This window comes from Anopheles maculipalpis, chromosome 3RL (genome assembly GCF_943734695.1).
Source record: "Anopheles maculipalpis chromosome 3RL, idAnoMacuDA_375_x, whole genome shotgun sequence".
NCBI classification, from domain to species: Eukaryota; Metazoa; Arthropoda; class Insecta; order Diptera; family Culicidae; genus Anopheles; species Anopheles maculipalpis.
The window spans coordinates 89,110,156-89,132,948 of record NC_064872.1 but is presented as its reverse complement, the minus strand read 5'-3'; the positions used below and the strand labels follow the sequence as shown (position 1 = coordinate 89,132,948).

The 22,793-nt window shown below is 42.7% G+C and overlaps 1 protein-coding gene across 3 annotated transcripts in view; it reads left to right on the top strand.

Moving 5' to 3' along the window:
- LOC126561391 (homeodomain-interacting protein kinase 1) overlaps window positions 1-22,793 on the top strand; it is a 199,835-nt gene that overhangs the window by 49,030 nt on the left and 128,012 nt on the right. For all 3 annotated transcript variants that reach the window (XM_050217505.1, XM_050217503.1, XM_050217504.1), the window contains 7 exons: window positions 179-499; window positions 6,169-6,269; window positions 6,365-6,574; window positions 6,660-7,106; window positions 7,175-7,777; window positions 7,858-9,053; window positions 9,131-10,102. In XM_050217505.1, coding sequence (XP_050073462.1) covers window positions 179-499; window positions 6,169-6,269; window positions 6,365-6,574; window positions 6,660-7,106; window positions 7,175-7,777; window positions 7,858-9,053; window positions 9,131-10,086 — 3,834 coding nt within the window. In that variant the 3' untranslated portion in view covers window positions 10,087-10,102. The remainder of the gene's footprint in view (window positions 1-178; window positions 500-6,168; window positions 6,270-6,364; window positions 6,575-6,659; window positions 7,107-7,174; window positions 7,778-7,857; window positions 9,054-9,130; window positions 10,103-22,793) is intronic.

Here is a 22,793-nt window from a genome sequence, read left to right as displayed (position 1 = left end):
ACCATACTTGCTTATCATCATGTACTGTTATTCGAGTGGCGAGAGATCCTTGCCCTTTTTGGGAGCTTCATCATCCAAAAAGTTTTCTCCTTGAAGAACGTACGAAATCTCAATGTACCTTTAATTGCCAAACTTTTCATAAAATTAATATCGATTTTTGCATTCTTCTTCCCAACAGGTCCTAGAATTCCTCGGCCGCGGTACGTTCGGGCAGGTGGTGAAATGCTGGAAGAAGGGCACAAGCGACATCGTCGCGATCAAGATCCTCAAGAACCATCCGTCCTATGCGCGCCAGGGCCAGATCGAGGTGTCGATCCTGAGCCGCCTCAGCCAGGAGAATGCGGACGAGTTCAACTTTGTGCGAGCGTTCGAGTGCTTCCAGCACAAGAACCACACCTGTCTGGTGTTCGAGATGCTGGAACAGAACCTGTACGACTTCCTCAAGCAGAACAAATTTTCGCCGCTACCGCTGAAGTACATCAGGCCCATCCTGCAACAGGTATTGGTCCACCACATAATTCTTGATTTTATTTTGTTTGCACATTGTTAACACATGGATCGTAAAAAAAACAGCGGCAGCTCGATTTAAGTACCTTGTGTGGGCGACTTTCAACTCCTGCTTGCTGGGTCATAAAGTGGAAAGAGTTGTAATCTTCTTTTTTTTATCGGGTGACTTTGTATTTTGTTGTGGTTTTTACAACCCAGCATCTTGGCTTGCAGGAATGTGTACGTCGATAACGAATATGTCTGTGGTTTGTTTTATCTTCACTAACCTCGAAATGGTCCAGAAGAGGTCTGTGGTTTCGATGGGAAAAGAGTAACCTTTATATCAATTTTCTTGAGAGATCGTTCAATTTTACTAGATCGTCTACTTTGCCCTTAAATTCAATTTCCTGTTCGGTTTAATTAATCGCTGTATCGAACGTCACTCATTTATCCAACAGGATATTTTTTGTCTAGTTAACTGTGCTTATCCGGATCATAAAGAGAAACGGCAAAGGGTGGTCTCGCCCAAAAAAAGGCTTCCTGTGATGTTAGAGAAGCCTTGTGACTGTCGCCTAATGAGAGCTCCTTTGTTTTGTGTCCCGGTCTCAGATGCCAAAAGCAAAAAAAAAAAAATAACTGGACGGAAAAGGATGCCCGGTAATAAATGGGGAATGGAAATGAGGGATGCTACGGGATGCAGATTAGGGCAGAGGGAATATTAAAAGAATCGCTCAAATTTGAACCCTCCCGAAGAATGGAAGACCGTTCGAGAGTGGTTTGCAAATTCGACCTCAATTTGTTGCTTTGGCGAAAAGTGTGTGCAGCAAGAGAAGGGAAGATTGTATTGTTCGGAGGCAATGTTCGGCGCCTCTTGCTTCCTGTGGACATGCATGTTGAAGATGAAAGAAAGAAATGAGGGTCTCTTTAGGCCCATCTGGTTGGGCGTGTGCATACAGTGTCGGGTAAGATAGTAACGATTTACTGTTGAGAAGAATATTTTCAACTCATCAACAGTGTCCGTGTCTGTTTTGACAAACTTCACGAATTTCTGGAGGAAATAATATAACTTACTGATGTTGGGAGGAGCACCTTCCAATAAAAAAAAAATCTAATAATTCCTTAACTGACTGTACTATTTTGTCCAACACTGTACAAATGCATTTTGTTGGCATCTTCTTGGTCCGATGCAAATAAAAACAAACGCCCTATGTTGATTTGGGCTGATGGTGGCGGTGGTGGTGGTGTTTGTTGACTCGTACGAATTCGCCGACTCGCAGACGTGAACCTGTTTGGCGAGTGAACATTAATTTTTTTAAGACATATCTGTCCCGAATGGGTTGGGAATATTGGAAGGGATATTTTGTTTTCTTGAGGCAATCATTCGGAGTTATTTTTTCATTTAGTTATTGTGACTTCCCTTTCGGCCGGTTGTTTCGCGATTACGATCAAAGATTTATTTGGCGTGGTGAAGCATCATCATCTCTGGTGCATGTTTCAACAGGCTTCAACAGATCCGGAGCTGCTTGCCCCCGACGTTTCTTCAACGCACGTCGAATAATAAGTTGACTGCAAGAGAGTGATTATCAATGTTTTCAAAATCCTTCTGTTCTTTATATGCCGTGGAGATGCTATGTTTTATATATTTGTTATTGTGCATACTAAAACACATCACCCGAAACGCGTACAGTAATACGAAACCTAGAGAGCGGCGTGTGTAATGCAAACGTGACCACTCTGTATCGAATTTTCTTTTGCATGAAAGTGATCGTTTGTTGTCGATCAAGGCGCGCTGTTGATTACCATTTAGGAAGCGGTCTCCTTCTCTTTCCTTGGAGCACGTAGCTCTCTTGATCTTTGCCCACGTCGATCTGCGAATCATAAGATGTAGGACGACATGTCTTTTCGCCCAATTTCCATTCAACCGTTTCAACCAGCACCAGCTCGATATGCCCTGTACTACCGTGTGATTTCTTGTACGAGTTCCACCGACAAATCTAGCCCCCTGTTTGGGGGAAATAACAACCACCAATTCTTCTCGGTTCATCTTTCTTTACCTCGAGGCGGAGAAATTTGCATACGTTTCGATGTGTGTAGATTTTTTTCTTCTGTTTCTCATTTTGTGAAGGAAGAAATAATCTGTTCGGTCCTCTGCGTTTGCCTGTTCGGTGTCACTGGTGGTGCCGGTTTGAATGTTGGTTCCACTCGAAGTTCGGTTTTTTTTCGTCGTCCGGTCTGTGTTAGACCTCTTTCAGCTGTGGTCACGAGTTCTGCAACCTCTCCCGATCACAAAGGGTGACCGCGAACCGCAAGATCTTAACTCATGGCAATAGCTTTTGATTGTGGTGTGACTGGCTTCTTCGAGCAGTGAGAAAACGCACGCACGAGTATGGGGATTCAGCAGCCTTCAGTTTTGTAGATGGTGGTCGGGTTTGGAGTGTCTGTGTGACCCAATAAAGGCAGTAAAAAGTGCTGTCGATGAGGGCAACCCGATTGTTGATTGCTAACGGGATTTCGGGAGCTACACTACTGGGGTGCGCTGTATGTATGAAAGGTTGAGAAGATGCTGGAATCAGTCCATCGACGGTGATATTATGAATACAAATCAATCTGTGTGTATCACACAGGAGACAGGTTTTTTTCCCCCCTGTACTCTTTACATCAATGTGTTGCCCGAGATTATGACAGGAGTCTGGAAGTCGGAGTCCTCTAGCCTATCGGCCAGAAGCTGTCTGTGGGTTGATAATGTCGCCCAAGTTTAATTGACATATATATTTGCCGTTACAGTTTCAGTACCGGCTTTAGGTTGGCCTGGGAGTTTCTGCCCAGTCTATTCTATATTGCTGGTGCAGTTCGTGCTGTGCATCTGCTTTGAAGTCTCCTGTCGGCGAAACTGAAAGAAGGCTCTCGCTCGATGGGAGGAGAATTCCCATCATTCACTCCACATGATAGATAAGCGTAATCATCATCAATTTACGTCCTACACACATACCCAGCTATCCAGCGGGAGCATCTTGCAATTATCATTACATTCTACTTTTAATTCTGGCCGTGTAGTGTAACTCGCTCGCTCACTTTGACTGAGAAGCTTTTGCGATGTGGTAGCAGAGATAACCTAAACCGTTGCCGAGTTGAGGGATTTCCTCTATCTCGGTGCTGCATTTAATGTCCACACGTTCATCCGTATTCTGCCCTGTGGGTTGTCGGTTTTGGACTTGGACTATCCCCGTAAAGTCTTGCTTTGTTTTTTCTTGGTTTTTTTGGAGAACAAATCTCTCGGGTATTATTGCGCATATGACAGGTTCGGACGAATCCGTGTATCACGCGGGGGGGGTTTGTTGTGTCATCGTTAATGCGAGACACTCCGCGTGCGCGCCTCAGCTTCCTTACATGGTGTAACGAGATTCTCGAATGGCCATTCATCTTGCGAATGGGAAAAGAGGGCACCGTTGTCATGTATACAGCCCTGGTACTCTTACGCCATGTAAGGACGGGCTGCTTCTGTTTTTGGGCTGTGTTCGGTTGGTTTCGGAAGGTGATGAAGGCTGCTATTGGCACGGAATATAGGGAACACGTGCTGTTGTGACATAAGTTGGTGCTTTTGTACCGATACTTTGTAGTGGGATGTGTTGGGGGTGAAATGGAGCCATTTTTTGCATGAAGCATTTCATTATGAATATTGGCGAGACACTTTTCAAGCCTCTGGTTGGAAAATATATAAATGAAACTAGTGCTGCCGACTGCCGCCGTAGCTATAGTGTATGGGGATTAAATTCCACCGAAACAATGCACTCGGTAGAAAGTTGTTGCTGCAAAATGTATGCTATGCTTAACACTGCTGTTAAATCTGTTTCAACCTCAACTTAATTGTGCGTTGGTTTGTGAGAAGAAAAAAAAAAGAAGTCGAGGGTGAAGCCTGTGTGTTACAACGCGCAACCAGCAGAGGCAGTAACGTGGGGATCGCGTTATTTTTATTTAAATCATATGCATCCAACCGCACACGATTAATTGAATTTATGGCGTAATTGCACGAGTGCGTTACAGTTAGCTGGCTGCAATCGAGTCGAGGCTTGTAAACCCACAGCATTAGGGGAGCTTTCGTTTCGATTTTACCATGTTGAATCTCTCTTTCGTGGTGAAATGTATCCGATTCGGGGATGTTCTGCATGAGAACATCCCCCCCCATTTGCTGTCACCAGATGTCACCGAGAGATGGAAGTAAATAATTCAGAATGGTCTGTATGCAAAACGGTGCTCTGTGTTGCTGTTAGCAGCAGAAGCAGACCATTGAGCCATACGGTCATTTGACTAACATTAGGAGAAGCATATTCCTTCAATGGCTCTGATAACTTCATCCAATGACGACGACTCCGACGGTGTTAATGATGCTGCCGCGATATGATGCTTGATGATGACGACAATACTCCAACAATAACCACGGGAGAAGATAATGGGCTTGGCCATTGGTGTATAGGCTGCCGAATAGCAGCAATTGATGATGGAGGCGCTGACGTGTTTCAAATTGGAAAAAAGTGAGATCGTACACGCTTCTAGCGTTCGTCGTGGTACTCCGAAAGCAAGTGGGGGGGACGGGGAACATTTGAATACCGTAAATTGCATAAATTAGTAGATGAAACTTTTGTTTTCTTGTGTGCCGCGCTCTCATTACGCTTCTGAATAAGGCACACCGTTGGGCGGGGGAGCGGCGGCGTTCATCGACGATGCGTATCGGTGGCTGAAAACCGGCAACAAAAGGCTGATGGAAACAGCAAACCATAAAGGAAGGGCCATCATAGTTTTAGCAACATGAATACTTAATCTAATCCCGGGCTGGCTGGTGGAAGTTTTCGATCGTTTGCATTTGGAAGTTTGACGGTTTGCCAATAATGCTTTTAAGGGTCTAGGGATGGCGTATCGTGTATCCAGTAGTCGGGCTTTATCCCTACCCCTCGGATATCGTCTAGATCTCACTTTATCTTGACTGGGGTACGCTGCATCGCCACCATAACCAATGCGCGTTACGAAGCCAACGCATATTCTTCACTCTCTGGCGCTCGTAATGTGTACAGCAGTTGTTACCCTGATGGTGGCCCCCGACGCATACATGCAACGCCGAGATATGCAGCATCGTGGATTTTGTGGAAAGTTTGCAACTTTTGTGTGCAGACATGCGAGGGGGACATGGTATGATGCGATTAGGATGCTCGCTGTGTTGGCTCCGACTAAGCTAGACCGAACGGGCAGACCCTTTGGCGTCTGGTCTCTCTTCTAGTACGGTGTGTCCCAAGGTCCCGTGGACAGCATGGATGTTTTGTTCGTGGGTCATTGTTGTGCACTTTTTATGTTTCGCTGCCGGTTCTTCTCGTGTCACGATAGCAGCGAAACAACGGGACGGCTAATAAAAGATGGGTTGTAAAATTTAAAACACTCATAAACCGCCCCAAAGTAGCATTGTTCGTCTACTTTTTTGGCACCGTTCTTAATCTCCATCGTATAAGGACAAATTGGTTTCCAAGATTCTCGACCGCGTTCCAATGATATTGGTGTTTGTTCCTTGAAAAGAGTTCTACGGGATGAGTCATATTTGGAGCTTCCGAATAAATAGAATAATTTTGTTTTATACAGTTTATCAATGTTTAGTATCTTTTTACTACATACTTTTTCATCTTCTCTATTTCTAATCAGGTTTTGACGGCCCTGTTGAAGCTGAAGCAGTTGGGACTGATCCACGCTGACTTGAAGCCGGAGAACATCATGTTGGTGGATCCTAACCGACAACCGTACCGGTAAGTAGATGGAATCGTGGCCGTCTTGCTTGTTGGAAATTTAATCTACTACTTATCTATTAATGTATTCCGTTTTCTCTTTTTCGTTTGCACAGCGTGAAGGTGATCGATTTCGGGTCGGCGTCGCACGTGAGCAAAACGGTGTGCAATACGTACCTGCAGTCCCGCTACTATCGCGCACCGGAAATCATCCTCGGGTTGCCGTTCTGCGAGGCGATCGACATGTGGTCGCTCGGCTGTGTGGTGGCGGAACTGTTCCTGGGTTGGCCCTTGTATCCCGGGTCATCTGAGTATGATCAAATCAGGTACGCATGAAAGAATATTTTGTCGTCTTTTTCATTTCGAAGTCAATCACTACTTTAACTTTGTTCGCTTTACACCACACGACAGGTACATATCGCAGACACAGGGTCTACCGACTGAGCACATGCTAAATAGTGCCAGCAAGACGGCAAAGTTCTTCTACCGTGATGTCGACTCGACGTATCCGTTCTGGCGGTTGAAAACACCCGAGGAACACGAAGCGGAAACGAACAACAAGAGCAAAGAGGCCCGAAAGTACATCTTCAACTGTTTGGATGATATTGGGCAGGTGAATGTGCCGACCGATATCGAGGGTGGACAGCTGTTGGCCGAGAAGACGGATCGTCGGGAATTTATTGATCTGCTGAAGAGGATGCTTACGATCGATCAGGAACGTCGTATCACTCCCGGCGAGGCGTTAAATCATTCGTTCGCGACGTTGGCACATCTGGTCGATTATGCGCACTGTAACAACGTGAAGGCTTCAGTGCAGATGATGGAGGTTTGTCGGCGTACGGACTCGATGATTCACACGTAAGTTTTAGATTGAAGCTTTTCCTCGAGGAAGAACACAATTGATGGAATTCATCTGCTTATTTCAGTTACAATCTGAGTGTGCAACCAACGACGGCAACGCTAGTGACAAACTTTGTGCCGAATACCACCGAGAACATGACGATCACATTCAACAATCAGGTGCAGCGGATTGTACGCGAACGGGCACCGACCTACGACAACCATCTGTACCAGATCTATGGCGGCCGTAATGTGGGACGCCAGTACAGTAATGCACGTCCGGATGCGTTTCCGCATCAGTTGGTGTCGAGTATTCTGTGTCCGCCGGGCTATCAGACGATGCCAAGCCCGACCAAGCACGTTGTTGTTGGTGGTACCTCGATGCAACCGCCATTACAGGTACCTCCGCAGCAGTACGTGAACGTGCCCGTACCCGTGTCGATGGTGGAACCATCGTCCGGCCAACGGATGCTGCTCACAAACGCAGTGCAACCGAACGTCGCATGGCCACAGTCGGGTCGGCAGGTCGCAATCGTTCCTTCGTGGTCGCAGCAACCGGGTCCAGCTCACTCGCTGATCGTTGATTCGGCACCGTTCCTGAAGCTTGAAGGAATCTACCCGAACCCGCACCTCAACATCCAAACGAGCCATCACGAGCCGAAGAAAGAGTCACCCGTGCATCATCTGGTGTAAGTATCTCATATAGAAAGGCTAACTTTTTTTCTCCCCAAACACACGCATCTAGAGAGTTTTTTGTGATATTGTTTAGTGTTCGTAAATATTCCAGCGTTTCCCGGCACGACAAAAAGGAAAACAACCAATTGTCGCCGGTCAAAAAGCGTGTCAAGGAGAACACTCCACCCCACCAGCGGTACAACCGGAGTCACATGTGTCCGCAGTATCATGACAATGGTACGAGCAGCGGTACTGGTGCTGGAGCTAGCAGCAGCACCGTCGCCTCATCCTCCTCGTCGACGTCCTCGTTCTACCAGCAGCAACAGCAGCAGCAGCAGTCGTCGCAAGTCCCAAGCACTGGTGGCAGTCAGCAGATGCAAGCACCGCCGGTACAGCAGGCACAGGCACAGGCTCAAGTTCCGGCACCACAGCATCACCATCATCATCATCATTCGCAGCAGCCACAACCGCAGCTAGCGAGTGGAAGTAGCGGCAGTGGTCACCACAGCCATCACCATCAGCAGCAACACTACCAGCCGGTTGATTCTGCGGGACCGATCAGCGGAGGAGGTAACAGTGGTAGTGGTGCGGGCAATCTGCATCATTCGTCTTCGTCCACCTCGTCGTATGGTGGAAGCGGCGGTTCGTCTGTAGTGATGGGTGGAAATATTCACCACAGTGGTAGTGGCCATCATCATCATGGTAGTAGTGGACATATACACCACGGCCATAGCCACGGTCATCACAACAGTGGACATCACGGTGGTGGTCACCACGGGCATGGCGGAAGCTACAGTGGCGGAAGCAGCAAGCAGCAAACCATCACGATCCACGACACACCGTCCCCGACGGCTGTGATTACGATCTCGGACAGTGAGGACGAATCGCCGGAGGTGAAGCACAATAACAGCTCTTCCTCCAAGAGTTCGCACACCGGCTCGAATCAGGCGTCGTGTACACGTGGCACACATCAGTCGTCTTCGTCGTCGTCGTCGTGTCGCGGAGGTGGTAATGGTTGCAGCGGTGGCATCAAGACGTCCTCTTCTTCGTCGACCGTTGCCCACAGCTCAGGTCATCAACAACAACCGTATCAACAGTATCCGCCACAACAGCAGCATATGAGTGTGATCAGCGGTGGAAGCAGCAACGGTGGAAACGGTGTATCTTGTAGTGCTGGATCGAGCAGTGGTCGGCAGCGAAAATCGGCTGCCGTGACATCAACCGCCACAGCTTGCGTTACGGTTGGGGACAGCGATGGCGAAGGAGAGCGTCGTAGTCCAAAGCATCAACGTAAGTGGCTGATTTAAAATTGTTTACTTCCACTTTTGTCTAATCAAATGAATTTTCCCTTTTCATTGTTTCTACAGCGATAAAATACGAACAGCATGTAGGACAGTCGCAGAAGAAACGTCTTCTAGCGATGGCACAGAACGAATGTCTGCTACTACCTTCGTCGGGTAGTAGCAGCAGCAGCAGCGGTGGCCAACAGCCGCTGCACGTTCCGAAACAGGAACCGAGCGAGTTTGTTGCGTACGAGTATCCTTCGCAACAGCAGCATGTGGACAAACGTTCCTCGTGGGCACCACCCACGATGGGATCGTCGTCCTCCTCCTCGCATTATGGCAACGGTGGTGGACACAAGCGCGAATCATCGTCCTATATTCCATCGTCGTCGGCGTCTTCATCGTCCTCGATGGCAGCGGCAACAGCGGCAGCAGCAGCCGCAGCCGCCGCAGCCATTCAGCAGCAGCAACAGCAACAACATCAGGGCGGTAGTGGAGGAGGCTGTAGCGGTGGTGGTGCGCTTGGACATGCTCCCCCACCCCATGCTCACGCCAAGAGCACACCAACCGGAGCAACATCGTGGGGTCCACCAACGGCTGCCGTCTACAGGCAACATCAGCCGAGCGCCAACACTCCACTGGGCAGCTCACCGGGAGCGATCCTGCAGCAGCATCAGCAACACCAGGCCCAACAGCAGCCGGACATTTACGCCCAGGGCGATATGTACCGCCGATCGGCGGTATTCGTGTCCCAGGCAGCGCCCTACCAGACGGCGTACAACCGTGTCGTACCGCCGCCAGCCCACAATGCGTCCAGCCGGCAGGTGCGGAACACACCGCTAAGCACTAGCTCGCCGTACGCGCCCAAACACGACAGCACGACCAGCACTGAGCGATTCCCGTCTTTTCCGTTGCAGGTACTGCCCACGCATCCGTTGCCGGCGCACATACAATTTCCAACCGCCCAGTACGGCCAGTTTGGGCCACTGAGTCCGGCTCAGATTGCCAACAAGCATCCTTACGCGTGGTTCGGCGAGTAATAATGCCCGGACCGGAGTTAAGTCCCGGACGGGACGTAATCTCTCTGCCAAGATCGTCATCCTCAAACGGACGAATGAAGATGGATGCAGCGAACAATCGACATTGAGACGCGAAACACGTGCTGCTGTTGGAACGTAGGAGTTTGTAGTGTGAAAGAATTGAAGGGCTCGTTTTCTTTTTGTTTGATATTTTTTTGTGCTTACTTTTTCATTCACTTCATGCTTTATTTTTATCATGTCGCTGAATAATTGGGCAAACAAAAATCTGTAAAATAGGGGTTTGCACTAGTAGCTACAGCGCATACCCAGGTGTCCGTTTGAGCGGTCCTTGTTTAGTGTTTTTATTATGTTTTTTTTTTATATGCCAAGTGTTTGAATACGTTCATCCATACAGATATATCTGTGTATGAACGGGTTTGGAAGATGATTTTGAAGTGAATTCTGTAGTTTGTGCACTTTCTTTTCTTTGTCATAGTATCTTCTATCTAATTCTATCTATTTTCTTGTAACTTACCTTTTCTATCATGGCATTAAGTGTTTATGTGTACTGAAGCAAAAAAGAGAGAAGATGAAAAAATGCTTAGATGAATAGATCGATGTGTGCGTGTCTATCTGTCCCTGATAGTGGAAACGTTAACAAGTTGTACTACACTTCTTCGCAATGTAGTAATATAATTGTCCGTGCACCGCGCACCACATCGTGTAGTCATTTTCTATGTCTATATTTGCCAATGAAGGTGAACATTCTTTTCTTTGTTGGAAACTTGGCAGCTGTTGAAAGGAAATGAGAACGGGAAAGATTGTAAGCAATTTGAATTAATCGATGGCACATGTGTACAGACATTAGAAAAGTCAGTGGAAAGTTAGCAGTAGAAATTAATGTTCATTAATGTTTGAATGTTTCTCATGAACGTAAGAACCGTCAGCAACGGTGAAAATGGGTCTCTAACTTGCATTGCGCTATTATATGTCAGAATAATGTTTTACAATTAGTTACGCAAAATTACTCTTACCTTCAGTGCGGATTTAGTTCAATCTTAAAGTTGTAATATATAAATATGGTTTCTATTTTAGTGAAGGAAAAGCGTGGCATTCAAAGTAAAACGGTTAAACGACTGAACTAATATGGGTACGGCCTGTGTAGGTACACGTATGTGTGTGTGTGGAAAATTCATTTTGGGTAGGATGAATTCGGTGGAAGATGTGGAGATTTATTAGATTGCTTTATAGCGCATATTGGGATATTAGAGAGAGAAAAAACGTGTTTTTCATTATAATTCTGTGTCTAAGCTTGTTTTTGTCCCTGTTTTTCCCCCTCATTCGCCATAGCGCATTATTCGAGTAAATGTAGCACTCTGAAATTACACGAAAGTAAAGCATCCCGAAGCAAGCATAACTGTAGTAGTGTGTGGCGCACGTTTCTATATGGTTGGTACCTGTTGAACAATTATAAACAAGCAGTAAAACGAAAAACCACCGTGTATGGGTGGGTCCGCTTGCGTTTCGATAACTACTACACACCCGGCATCCGCATATTTGTATGTAAATGTTCATTAGCAGCTTACACGTTGAGGGTGCAAAATAATAATTCGCATTTAAGTATTTCAGAAGAATGTTGGGAGAGATTGTACCGAGAATAGGTAGTTATTTTTTGTGATTTTTGTTTAATACTGTAAAAGCAATCAGTTTGATTTGGGTTCGTTTGAGTTTGACACAGCAAACAAACACACGAAAGAGTGATCATTACGCCAAGTATGAAGTAAATCAGCTGCTGCTGCTAATACACACATTGCCAGTAAAGCTTTTTACAAACGTTCTACGGAAGGAAAGCTTTACCAAAAACACGTGCGCTAGCGGGCATCCACAAAAAAAATCATTATCTGAATATACTGAGCTGCATAAGTCTGCTTTTTCTTTATGGCACTTTCGGTTTAGTTGAACGGTCTCTGTACTAAAATTAATTAACAATCTTAATTAAGATATGTGTGCTGCGGGATCATCATATCCCCAAATGTATAATCAATAACAAATCAGAATACAGAAAAATTGCCTTACGTATGAAACGAAGCAAAACAAACAATTTAATCCTATATTTAGTGTAACAACAACAACGGGACTAGGCTGGGATTCGGTTTAGAACGTAGCCGGCGGGTGATTTGTAAGTTAGCTTTGGTTCGATAGCTTCAGGGACAGTCCAATTGGAAGAAAATTCTTAGATGTTGAGCTGTGTTTCTGGTACTGTTTTTAACTCATTCTCATTCAGCACTAGAATCGTGTGGGGCAGGTCTATCGTACCAGCAATGACCTCTATTGATTGGTCAACAGGATGAATCCAATAAGCTGCATTTGTGACAGCGAACCAACAACGGATACGCTTCCTCATTGATAACTGTCGAGAATGTTTACAAGATCTCCCCGCTCGGCTTACTTTAGTCGCGCTCCACAAATTTTGAAGTAAGATCTCCTGTATGGGGTTTCTGCGTGACTTTGTCCCACAATACGAAGCAAAATCTGTTTGTAAGCACCAGAGTCAGACTGTAATATGTTTATGTTTAATGCTGTGTAAGTGTAAGGACTAAATAGATCTAACGTATGTATTGGGAACAGTGGGTGAAGTAGAAGATGTCGTATCGAGGCGTACGGCCGCACGGAGCGATGATTTTACATACATTTTATGTTTGTTTTTTTTTTTTAATTACTCAATTTAGAAACTCACAAACAAACAAACAAACAAACTAATCAATTTATAGAGAGACTGGCTATTACATACTTCTTCGTAGCTTATTGCATTAAGGTTTTTATTATTTACTTTTCTTCTCATTAATAATCGTGTATTACAACGTTAAGGGTGTATGGTTTTCGGTAGTTTCGAAGTCACCTAAAATGCTGCTTATAATTAGCATGGGTTTAATGTTTGCCCCTACTCAGAATGGTTAATCTTTGTACAGTTTCTTTTTGTATCCCGAGTCAGTTGACTCATTTAGTGTGTTTTGGTCCACTGTTTTTTTCTTTGTTTCTACTTTGTTACTAATGTTAGCTGTTTGGGCAGCAGCAGTATTCGTAAAACCTAATAATATATAAAATATTCACGAGATTCATCGGTAGCAATGAGAGTGGTGTTGTAGAAAACTAGGGGAATATTGTTTGATAAATGCGTATGTAAACTATTCTGAATAATGTCTTTATTTCTTACCTGTTTTTGTGCTTACATTGTCTACACAAATGCTACGTTTATAAAAGCAGCAGCAGCAGCAGCAGTATATAAAAGAGAAAAACGATGATATACCTGATACGGGATTATAACAATAAAATTTAAAAAAAGAAACAACTAGGAACCACTGTAGAACAAAACACCAACCGCCAATACAAAAATGGAAAAAACATGCGCTCTCGATACTTGCGTACGAGGCGCTGTCTGTGTGTGTGCACAATAGAGTGACAAACAAACAACAATCGACAGGATTTAAATGGTTAATTTTCATATTCGTGTGTTTTTGTACTTTAAGCCCATCTTATATGGGACGCTCTATTAATTATATAAAACTATACATCAGTTCCAAAACAAACAGATGCTAGAATAAGTGCCGAGTTGGGTACGGAATTAATTGCTTTCGAACTATTACATTAGCCGACGCCATACACAAGGATCGATAATCATTATTGTATCGCGCATATAGGGCAAATTAATTTTTGGGTAGAAGTAAACCTTCAGTTCGGGGTTTTGCGCCTCCTTTATTTCATCGCTATATGATGCATATACTATACAGAAACACATACTATACACACAATGGTCTAACCGAGCTCAAAACAATGTAGCACATCTCTCTCTTTCTCCCTGTTTGCTCTTTGGACTTGGTTCCAGATACGAAACTACGAAATCGGTACGGTTGGTTTGTGTTTTCTTGTTTAATTTGTTTCGTTGGTGGTATATTTGAAAACACCCCTCTTTTGTACGATATAATAAGTAACGTATTGCCTTATATGGAAATAATATGACACTACTAAGAAATGGAAATAATCAATACGATTTGATAATATACTTATATATGTAGATATATAGCTATCGGTTTTTTTTTTCTATATGCCCTTCGATAAAGAAAAGGATAACGAGATAGTTTTAAACCCCATTGGTGAGAAACGGTTAAACAAAACACAAGGAAAACAAAAGTAAGCCGCCACACTATCACAATTTGGTGAACAAAACATTTTTTTCGTAATGAAACATAAAAACACAACAAATACTAAGGCAAAACACACACACACACACAAAACAAGCATAAGAGTAATATTGTAATGAGTAAAAATGTATAACAAAAAGAAAAGCTACACGGTTATATATATAAATATGCATATAAAAGTTTATGGTAATGAAAAACGTAAAAAAAAAAACAAGCAACAAAACACAAACGCAAATCTCTGCTCGAGATAATAAGTGCAGGTGAATAAAGTCACAAGAAAAAAGTGAAAAAATCATTACAAAACGTACATAAAATGCTGGACTTTATGTTTTTCTTTTGTTGTTAAAAATTTAGTTGTATTATGTTTTTGACATCATTACGTTTCCGTTCTGTTTTTTTTTTTTTCTAAACACACGAACGATGATGTTGGAACGACCACTGTCCGAAGTTAGTTAATTTTTATTATATTTTGTTATTTATTTTCTAAGCAATTGTTTCTTTCTTTATTTCCAGGTTCTGTTTGTTCATTTCTTGAGGAGTATATTTAAAGAATTACAGACGAAGGATGTTTATTGGATTTTATTACTACCGAAACATGTTTACGAAACGATATAACAAAATCCCTTTTTATAAAGCAAAAAAAAAAGGTAGGAAAGCAAGAAAAAACATTAGACGACGTACTTTCAGTTGAACTGATTGCCATCAGCCCGATTAACTTAGTGACTAGTAATTGTGATCAAACGATTGATGTATGTATTGTGTATATAATCGAAAATAGTTGTTAGGTTTTTACTGTTGAACAAGAACAAAAAAAAAAACACACAAAACAAAACTATGCTACCTTTTTTTGCGCGTCGTAAGCAAGAATCGTATTTTTTCGGCAGTAAATTTGGAACGCGGAACCGACCAAAAGGTGTCGTACTGCACGATAGGATTGCAAAAAAAAAAAAAAACACAGCAAAAGCCGGTGTAGCATTATCTTGATGTTCAAAAAATTAAAAACTGTTTGTATTTTTAAACTGGACAAAAGCAGCATTACATATTAGTAGAATGTGAATAATTAAGCTGGATAAAGAAGTTAATATAAAACAACAAGCAAACACAAACATCAAATCGCATACACGAAACAATATAGTGAAGCGGGAATCAACAGAATAACATCTATGACAAAATTAATATAACATTACTTGGTGGCTCTTTTGCAATTCTTCTTCGAAATCGTACTGAGTGTGTACTTACTATTTCTATTACTACTAATACTACTACTGACTGTGTATGTGTGATGATGATGATGATGATGATGAGATAGAGCAGAGAGAGGGAGAGAGCATAGCAGCAGATAACAGAAAAAAAGCACGTTTTTAACATGATGTTTAGTATGCAAAACACTTAATCGAAGGACAACAACACTAGGTGATAGATGTGATGTAAAACTAACAAACAAAGCTAGACTAACTCGAAACGCTAGAGGTGAAGAAAAAAAAACAAATGTGAAAGCAAGTAGAAGAATTGCAATGAATTTTAACCGTACCGTTTTCTCTCTCACACACACTCAACTGTCTGTCTAAATGGTTCCCTCCGTTTTTTCCTGCATCCGGCCTATGCATCCCGGTGTGCATTCGTATCGCGCCCCTTTCTCCTATATAAAGTACATGTTCGTTCCTAGTGCTACGTTGAGCCACAGAAATTAGTAAGCAACAATCGCATAGCGCATGAGTTATATAGTGGGATATGTAATAACACACAGTTTGTAACTTTCTCATACTCGTCTATTTGTCGTTCCACACCAAAACAAACCAAACAAACAAATGCAACTTGATAGCGGTTTTTTAACTAACGCGCGTGTGTCTAGGAAAAAAATGCTTGTAAAACTGATTGTAATAGAGACAGAGAGAGAGAGAGAGGGAGCGAGAAGAGGTGGTTTAGTAGTAGCTGTTCGTTTTGAATCCTTATGTCCTTTAACGGCTTTATATCCTGACTCTATGTCCAACGAAAGGGAAGGCTTTTTTGTGCTGCTGATGGTTGGCTTCATTTGTATGAATGGATTGTCTCATGATTCACATGACCTTAGACATGACAAACAATGTTCACAATAGCCAATAGAATTATTTGGACAAGCGACCCTAATCGAAAACATTTTTTGTTTAAGATTTGCTCTAAGGTTAAACAGTAGATTTAAATCAAAAATTTCAATCACCCATCCAATCACAGAGAAGCCTACCGCCTGTACCAGAACCCTCTCTAAATTATAACTTTTCTACATCTATCAACTCTTTTTAGCGTTTCAAATTTTCCTGGAACGCTCAGCATCAAATCGATAATAAACTATATCCCATGCATGAATTATGACAAAATTAGTGGGGCAAAAACAAAATGAAAATAGAGGAAGCCACAAAGCAAAGCAAAGCGAAGGAAGCAAGGAGGAACAGTGGAACGCATCAAACCGAAAATACATATTTGTGATAATAAAATTAACATAGAGTGCATATAGAAGATATATACATATACCATATTATACATATTATCTATATACAATACATTTCATGTTTAAACGTACAGACAGAGCGACACAGCAGGTTAAGTAGACGGGACAGAATAGGTAGCCGTGGTGTGTTGTGTGTTTGACTTTTCAAACGTTCTTTGAGCTGCTCCGCTAGCAGGAATCATTCTTGTCGCCGGTGTTTGCAAATTTGCAAACTCAAACACCACACACACACACACCAAGATAAGAGAGAAATAACCAAAAAAGCTTTTATATAACAAAAGAACATGGTGTAGAATGCGCTTAGATGATGATCGTTTGTACTGAAAAAAAGTGGAAAGGTAATATGACGAAAAAAAAATAAATAAAATAAACCAAAAATTATACAACATAACCTTAACGTTTGTTGCCGGACTCTAAAGAGTGCGTGTGTGTGTGTGTCAGTTGAAGATTGTAGGAAGCAGTAGGTTAGAGGAAACGATTTGAAGCAAATTTTGTGCAGGGTATGTGTTTTGGGATAGGAAGGACAAACAATTGCACAATTATAACCGATTTCATGGCACCACTAGCGCTACTTTCGATGTGAGCGAACCGACAAACCCCCCTACAAACAGGTCCAAAATGTAACACATGTTTTAGTAGTATTTCTATAATGGGAAAACACACCGTAAAGTCACCTTCAAACAGTTGCATCGATAAAAAAAACTTAATCAGAAATGGCCAATTTACAAATTTATTAGTGTCGCTTTGTAACAACACACGGGAAACGGAGCAAACTTAAAAACCACTCCACTACATAGCGAAAGTAACACATATTTGTAACCGTATTTTGCCATTTAAACAAGCCACAGTACGATCAACGTCTGCTCCTTCTTCTTCTACTCTTTTTTCACTGCGAGCAAGAGAGCGAGTAAAGCTCCAAACTTTACGCTTAGTGCGAGATCAGAAGCGACCAGAAGCGACCAGTAACTTTCTCACATCCCATCGATTAGAGCACCCGCAGAAGCAGATAGGCTTTTGTACAGTGGCGGGGGAAGCGCGTGCCAGGCGACGGTCAAGCGAATGAGCGTCTATCGGCCAAGAACCAACCAACCAATCTTAAGTAAGTTTTTACCATTATCAAGAAAGAAGCAATAGTTCAGTGTGTACTCAGCTCTCTTTCTCTCGTGCTCGAAATGTGCGTAAAAACAAATGGATCGTGAAGGGATCGTTTTATACAGCAGCTTCTTGCGAATTATGCACAATACCCGAATAGCTGAACGAAACGAATTATTAAGTAAATAGGTAAACCCAACTAGTAACAACATTCAACAAAACAACAATAACAATTAGTGTTTAATCGGTAAACGATACAAAAAAAAAGCAAATGCCCAAAAAAAAACACTCAACAAGAGAACAGAAGAAGGAGAAGCACAAACCGCAAAAAGTAAATCAAAAACAAATATAAACACAAATAGACGCACAAAGAGAGAAGAGAGAAGAGAGACAGAGAGAGAGAGAGAGAGAGAGAGAGAGAGAGAGAGAGAGAGGAAATAAACGAAACCAAACCAAGCTAAGGTAGAACACAAAATGAAGTATAAAAATGAAATAAAACGGCAAAGTCTGATTAATTTTAATGTGTACACACACACACAAGCGAAAAACAAAACAAAATAGTGAAGAAGAAAAGAAACAAAAGCGTTAAAGTGTGCTGAAACGGTGAAATAAGAATAACAAACAATAGCAAAACTAATCGCACAAAAAGGCTAAAATGTATAAACTGGAACAATAGAAGAAACAAATCAGTTTAGCTTCTTTAAATCATAGAACGAAAGGTTTGTCAAGATGTGAGGATTTTTCTGTTGTTGTGAAGGTAACGGTTGTCTGTGTGGTTTGTAAAATGTAAATATTTCCTGTAGGCAATGGCGGATTTAACCTTTCTGGGGGTCCTAAGCGGACTGGCAATTGAGGGGGCTCTCTATCGCATTGAATCTTGGTAAGTTTGGTAAGTTTCCTAAGATTTTTGAGAAAGGTAAGATTTTTGCTACCCATGTGAAGCCATATAACCGGATTTATATGTAGCTTTCCCTGCTCTTACTAGTTGAATGATCGTTGAACACTGATCTAAATAAGACAACAACTGCAGAGAAATTGAGACGGAGGAGGTCTGGGGTAGGTGTTGGACAAAAAGATGGGCAGTCTCAAGACGCATCCAACGGTATGACGGACGCCAGGATCGGACCAGAAATGACCGAGTTATCGCCGATTTTCCACGGGAATGCTGTTGTTTTCCGCAATAATTGTGTTTGGGGAGTGGATGGATCGGATATGGGTGTTCGGAAAAACGGACAGCAAACGGTTATTGCAAAAAAAAGGGTTGTTTGTGGAAAATCGGCGATGACTCATTCATTTTTAGTACGATCAAGGCCTTCTGTATACCGTTGGATGCGTCTTTGAGGGCTTAGAGGGTCCCAAAGTTGGTCAAGACATGCTTGTTGACAGGGACGCGAGGGGTGCTATTGACAAACCGGACCGAGCCCCCCTGTAGATCTTCACCGACGAGGTTCGTACCGCTCTAAGACGAAAGGGCGCCCCTGGCGACTGCCAGCTCCGCCCATCGGTTAATCCGCCACTGCCTGTAGGTGAGAGGTTGCACACACACACATCAGCGCACGCAATTCAGTTTTTGTTGTTGTTTCTCATCATATTTCTACCTTTTCTAACGTTAGTTTTAGAAAACAAAGGTGTGAGAATGATCATTTGTTTTATTGTTTTTCTTTTAAAATGTTATGGTTTATGTATTTCTTTTTGATTTCTTAGCAGGCCGAAAGTTTTGTTTTATATTTCTTTGCTTCAGTTCTGAAACTTGTAAAATTTTAAACTCAAATAAACAACTATCCATTTCATAAAGGTTCTTACAAGCACACACATTCATACACCACATAACGATACTTACGAGACTTATGGAAAAAACAATCTCTTTCTATGTGTAGCGCATGCGGAACCAGCTTAAACCAGCAAAGTAAAACTAAGTAAACGGGGAAAGGGGAAAACTCTGGAATAATGGCAACGATTTATAGCTAAACAGAACAAAAACCAGTAAACCATGAAACAAATGTTAGGATCTGTGTAAACTTTGTGTAAACAAGTACATGTGTGTGTGTGTGTGTGTATAAACTTTAAAACTCCATCTTTACCCTATCCCCTAGGGGGGGAGGAGCGTCCATGAGACGAGGAGGAGATGTTGTTGTTTTGCTGGATACTTCTTGCGAGTGAATGTTTAGAACAAACCAAAAAAACCCAAAACTACAGTGCTGTCTGTCCACTTTACACACAACTATTTAACACTTATCGGAAATCTGTACTGTACTATGTCACACTATGTGTTGTTGTTGTTGTGTGTGTGTGTGTGTGTTTAGAGAACCTTCTGAGGGAATGGGCTTGATCGAGTAGAAAGGAAGGAGGAATTACATGCATTTACACACACACACACACAAACACACTGGCATGGAAGGAGGAAGCTTGAATAATTTTGATAAAAAGAAAAATCGCACCGAATACCTGCCTAGATTAGCGTTTCTGTGGAAGAGGAGAACATATGTGGGTTGGAGGAAGACGAAGAACGGATGAACGGAGACAAATATTTCGCTACTAAATCAAAGGTACACAGCAGCAGCAGCAGCATTTGAGGGAGTGAATCCCACGTTTTTTCGGCTGTTAAGGGCTAAGGGCGGAAGGCGCGAAGTTAGGAGAGAGATGGAAGGATAGAAGTTGCATTTTGGTGATGAAAGTACTATGCATAAACATACTTATAAATGGAACACAATGATATATATATATACATAAATAGATATATAGATATACATAGTAATGCTGTAACTGTAACTGTGAACAGAGAAAACACAGCAAAACACAACAAAACGAACAAATAAGAAAAGTGTAGTTACATATATGACAACAAAACAAAAAAGTATATATGCGTAAATATATATTATATATTTTTGAATGTAAAAAAAAACAAAGATAAATCCCTACACACAACTAACAGACGTACACACTCTCATAGATACACGTACATAGATTTTGGCGACGCGCTGACAGAGAAAAGTCGAAAATGTTGGGTAGAAAAAACCAACAAATTCGCCTGCGTTAGTAGAAATTTTACAGCACCATCATACATACAGTAAACATAAAAACACACTTGCACACGGATACAGAAAAGGAAAGAAACAGATTTACACATGCAATGTAAAAGTCATAAACAAAACAAACAAAACACAAAATTACTTTGTTGAAAAAGGCAAAAGAGTGTAATAAAAACAAAACAAAAACCAGTGAAACAAAAAGAAAAATACTAACAGCAATGCAAATGAAGTGGTGTGCGAGTATTTGAGTTAAATAAAATCCGAAATTTGTGAAAATGGCTTTTACAATAGAATAAATTTGCTAGTATATTCTCGTTAGCCTGTTCTACACGGTCAGGTCTCTAATTCGTTTCCAGCAAACTTGGTCTAGTGCTGCAGTGCTCTTGCAGCACCATCAAACAGCTTAGCAGTGTTGCTCGTGGTTTATTATTTTTATAAAAAAAGAACAAAAAATTTGTAGAATAAAAATAAAATCTAAAAACACAAGCGATTGGAACGCAAAAATATGTATTTAATGATGGAAAGAACATTATTTTCTGTGTCTTTTTAAATCTTCACTTCGTTACCTCCATGCCTGGTATTCTCTCCTGTTACTCCAGGTCGAATTTTGCCGCATCGAAATATGCTCCGTTTTGCAGCCGATTTTGCTCCGCTGCAGCGACTGGTAATAACAGGAGAGCATGCATTCGAGGAGGTAGCCGGTATCGGTGCTTTTAAATTGCTTTTAATTAACTGCAGTAATTAAACAATCGGCGCCCTTCACTTTACAATCCACTCTACAGGTATAGAAAGCTTTACCATGCTATCATTTCTAAGCGTTTTATGCGCCACAAAGTATGCAATGTGCAAAGCACTCGGCGCTGTTTTTTTCTACCAGTTGAGAAAAAAATCGATGTTTTTGCAGTAAAATGCTACCTCCCGGATATTATGTTCTCCTGTTACTCGAAATCACATTTTGGTACAACTTTTGCCAGCGCTTTTCAGTTAAAACGAGATAGGATAATTTAAAGGATAACACGCATACAACGGTATGCCGGACGCCAGGAACGGACCAGGAATGGCCGAGTTATCGTCGATTTTCCACGGGAATGCTGTTGTTTTCCTCAATAACTTGTCGGGGGGTGGTGGGATCGAGTTGAGGTGTTCGGCAAAAGGATGCGCGGCCTCAAGACGTATTCAACGGTATGTCGGACGACAGGAACGGACCAGGAATGGCCGAGTTATCAACGATTTTCCACGGGAATGCTGTTGTTTTCCACAACAACTGGGCGGGGAGTGGAGGGATCGAGTTGAGGTGTTCGGCAAAAAGATGCGCGGCTTCAAGACGCATTCAGCGGTATGCCGGACGCCAGGATCGGACCAGGAATGACCGAGTTATCGCCGATTTTCCACGGGAATGCTGTTGTTTTCCTCAATAACTGGGCGGGGAGTGGAGGGATCGAGTTGAGGTGTTGGAAAAAAAGATGTGCGGCTTCAAGACGCATCCAATGGCATGCTGGACGCCAGGATCGGACCAGGAATGACCGCGTTATCGCCGATTTTCCACGGGAATGCAGTTTTTCCTCAATAACTGGGCGGGGGGTGGTGGGATCGAGTTGAGTTGTTCGGCAAAAAGATCCACGGCCTCAAGACGCATTCAACGGTATGCCGGACGCCAGGATCGGACCAGGAATGAGCGAGTTATCGACGATTTTCCACGGGAATGCAGTTTTTCCTCAATAACTCGTCGGAGAAATGAGGGATCGAGTTGAGGTGTTCGGCAAAAAGATGCGCGGCCTCAAGACACATTCAACGGTATGCCGGATGCCAGGATCGGACCAAGAGTGAGTGAGTTATCGACGATTTTCCACGGGAATGCAGTTTTTCCTCAATAACTGGGCGGGGGGTGGTGGGATCGAGTTGAGGTGTTCGGCAAAAAGATGC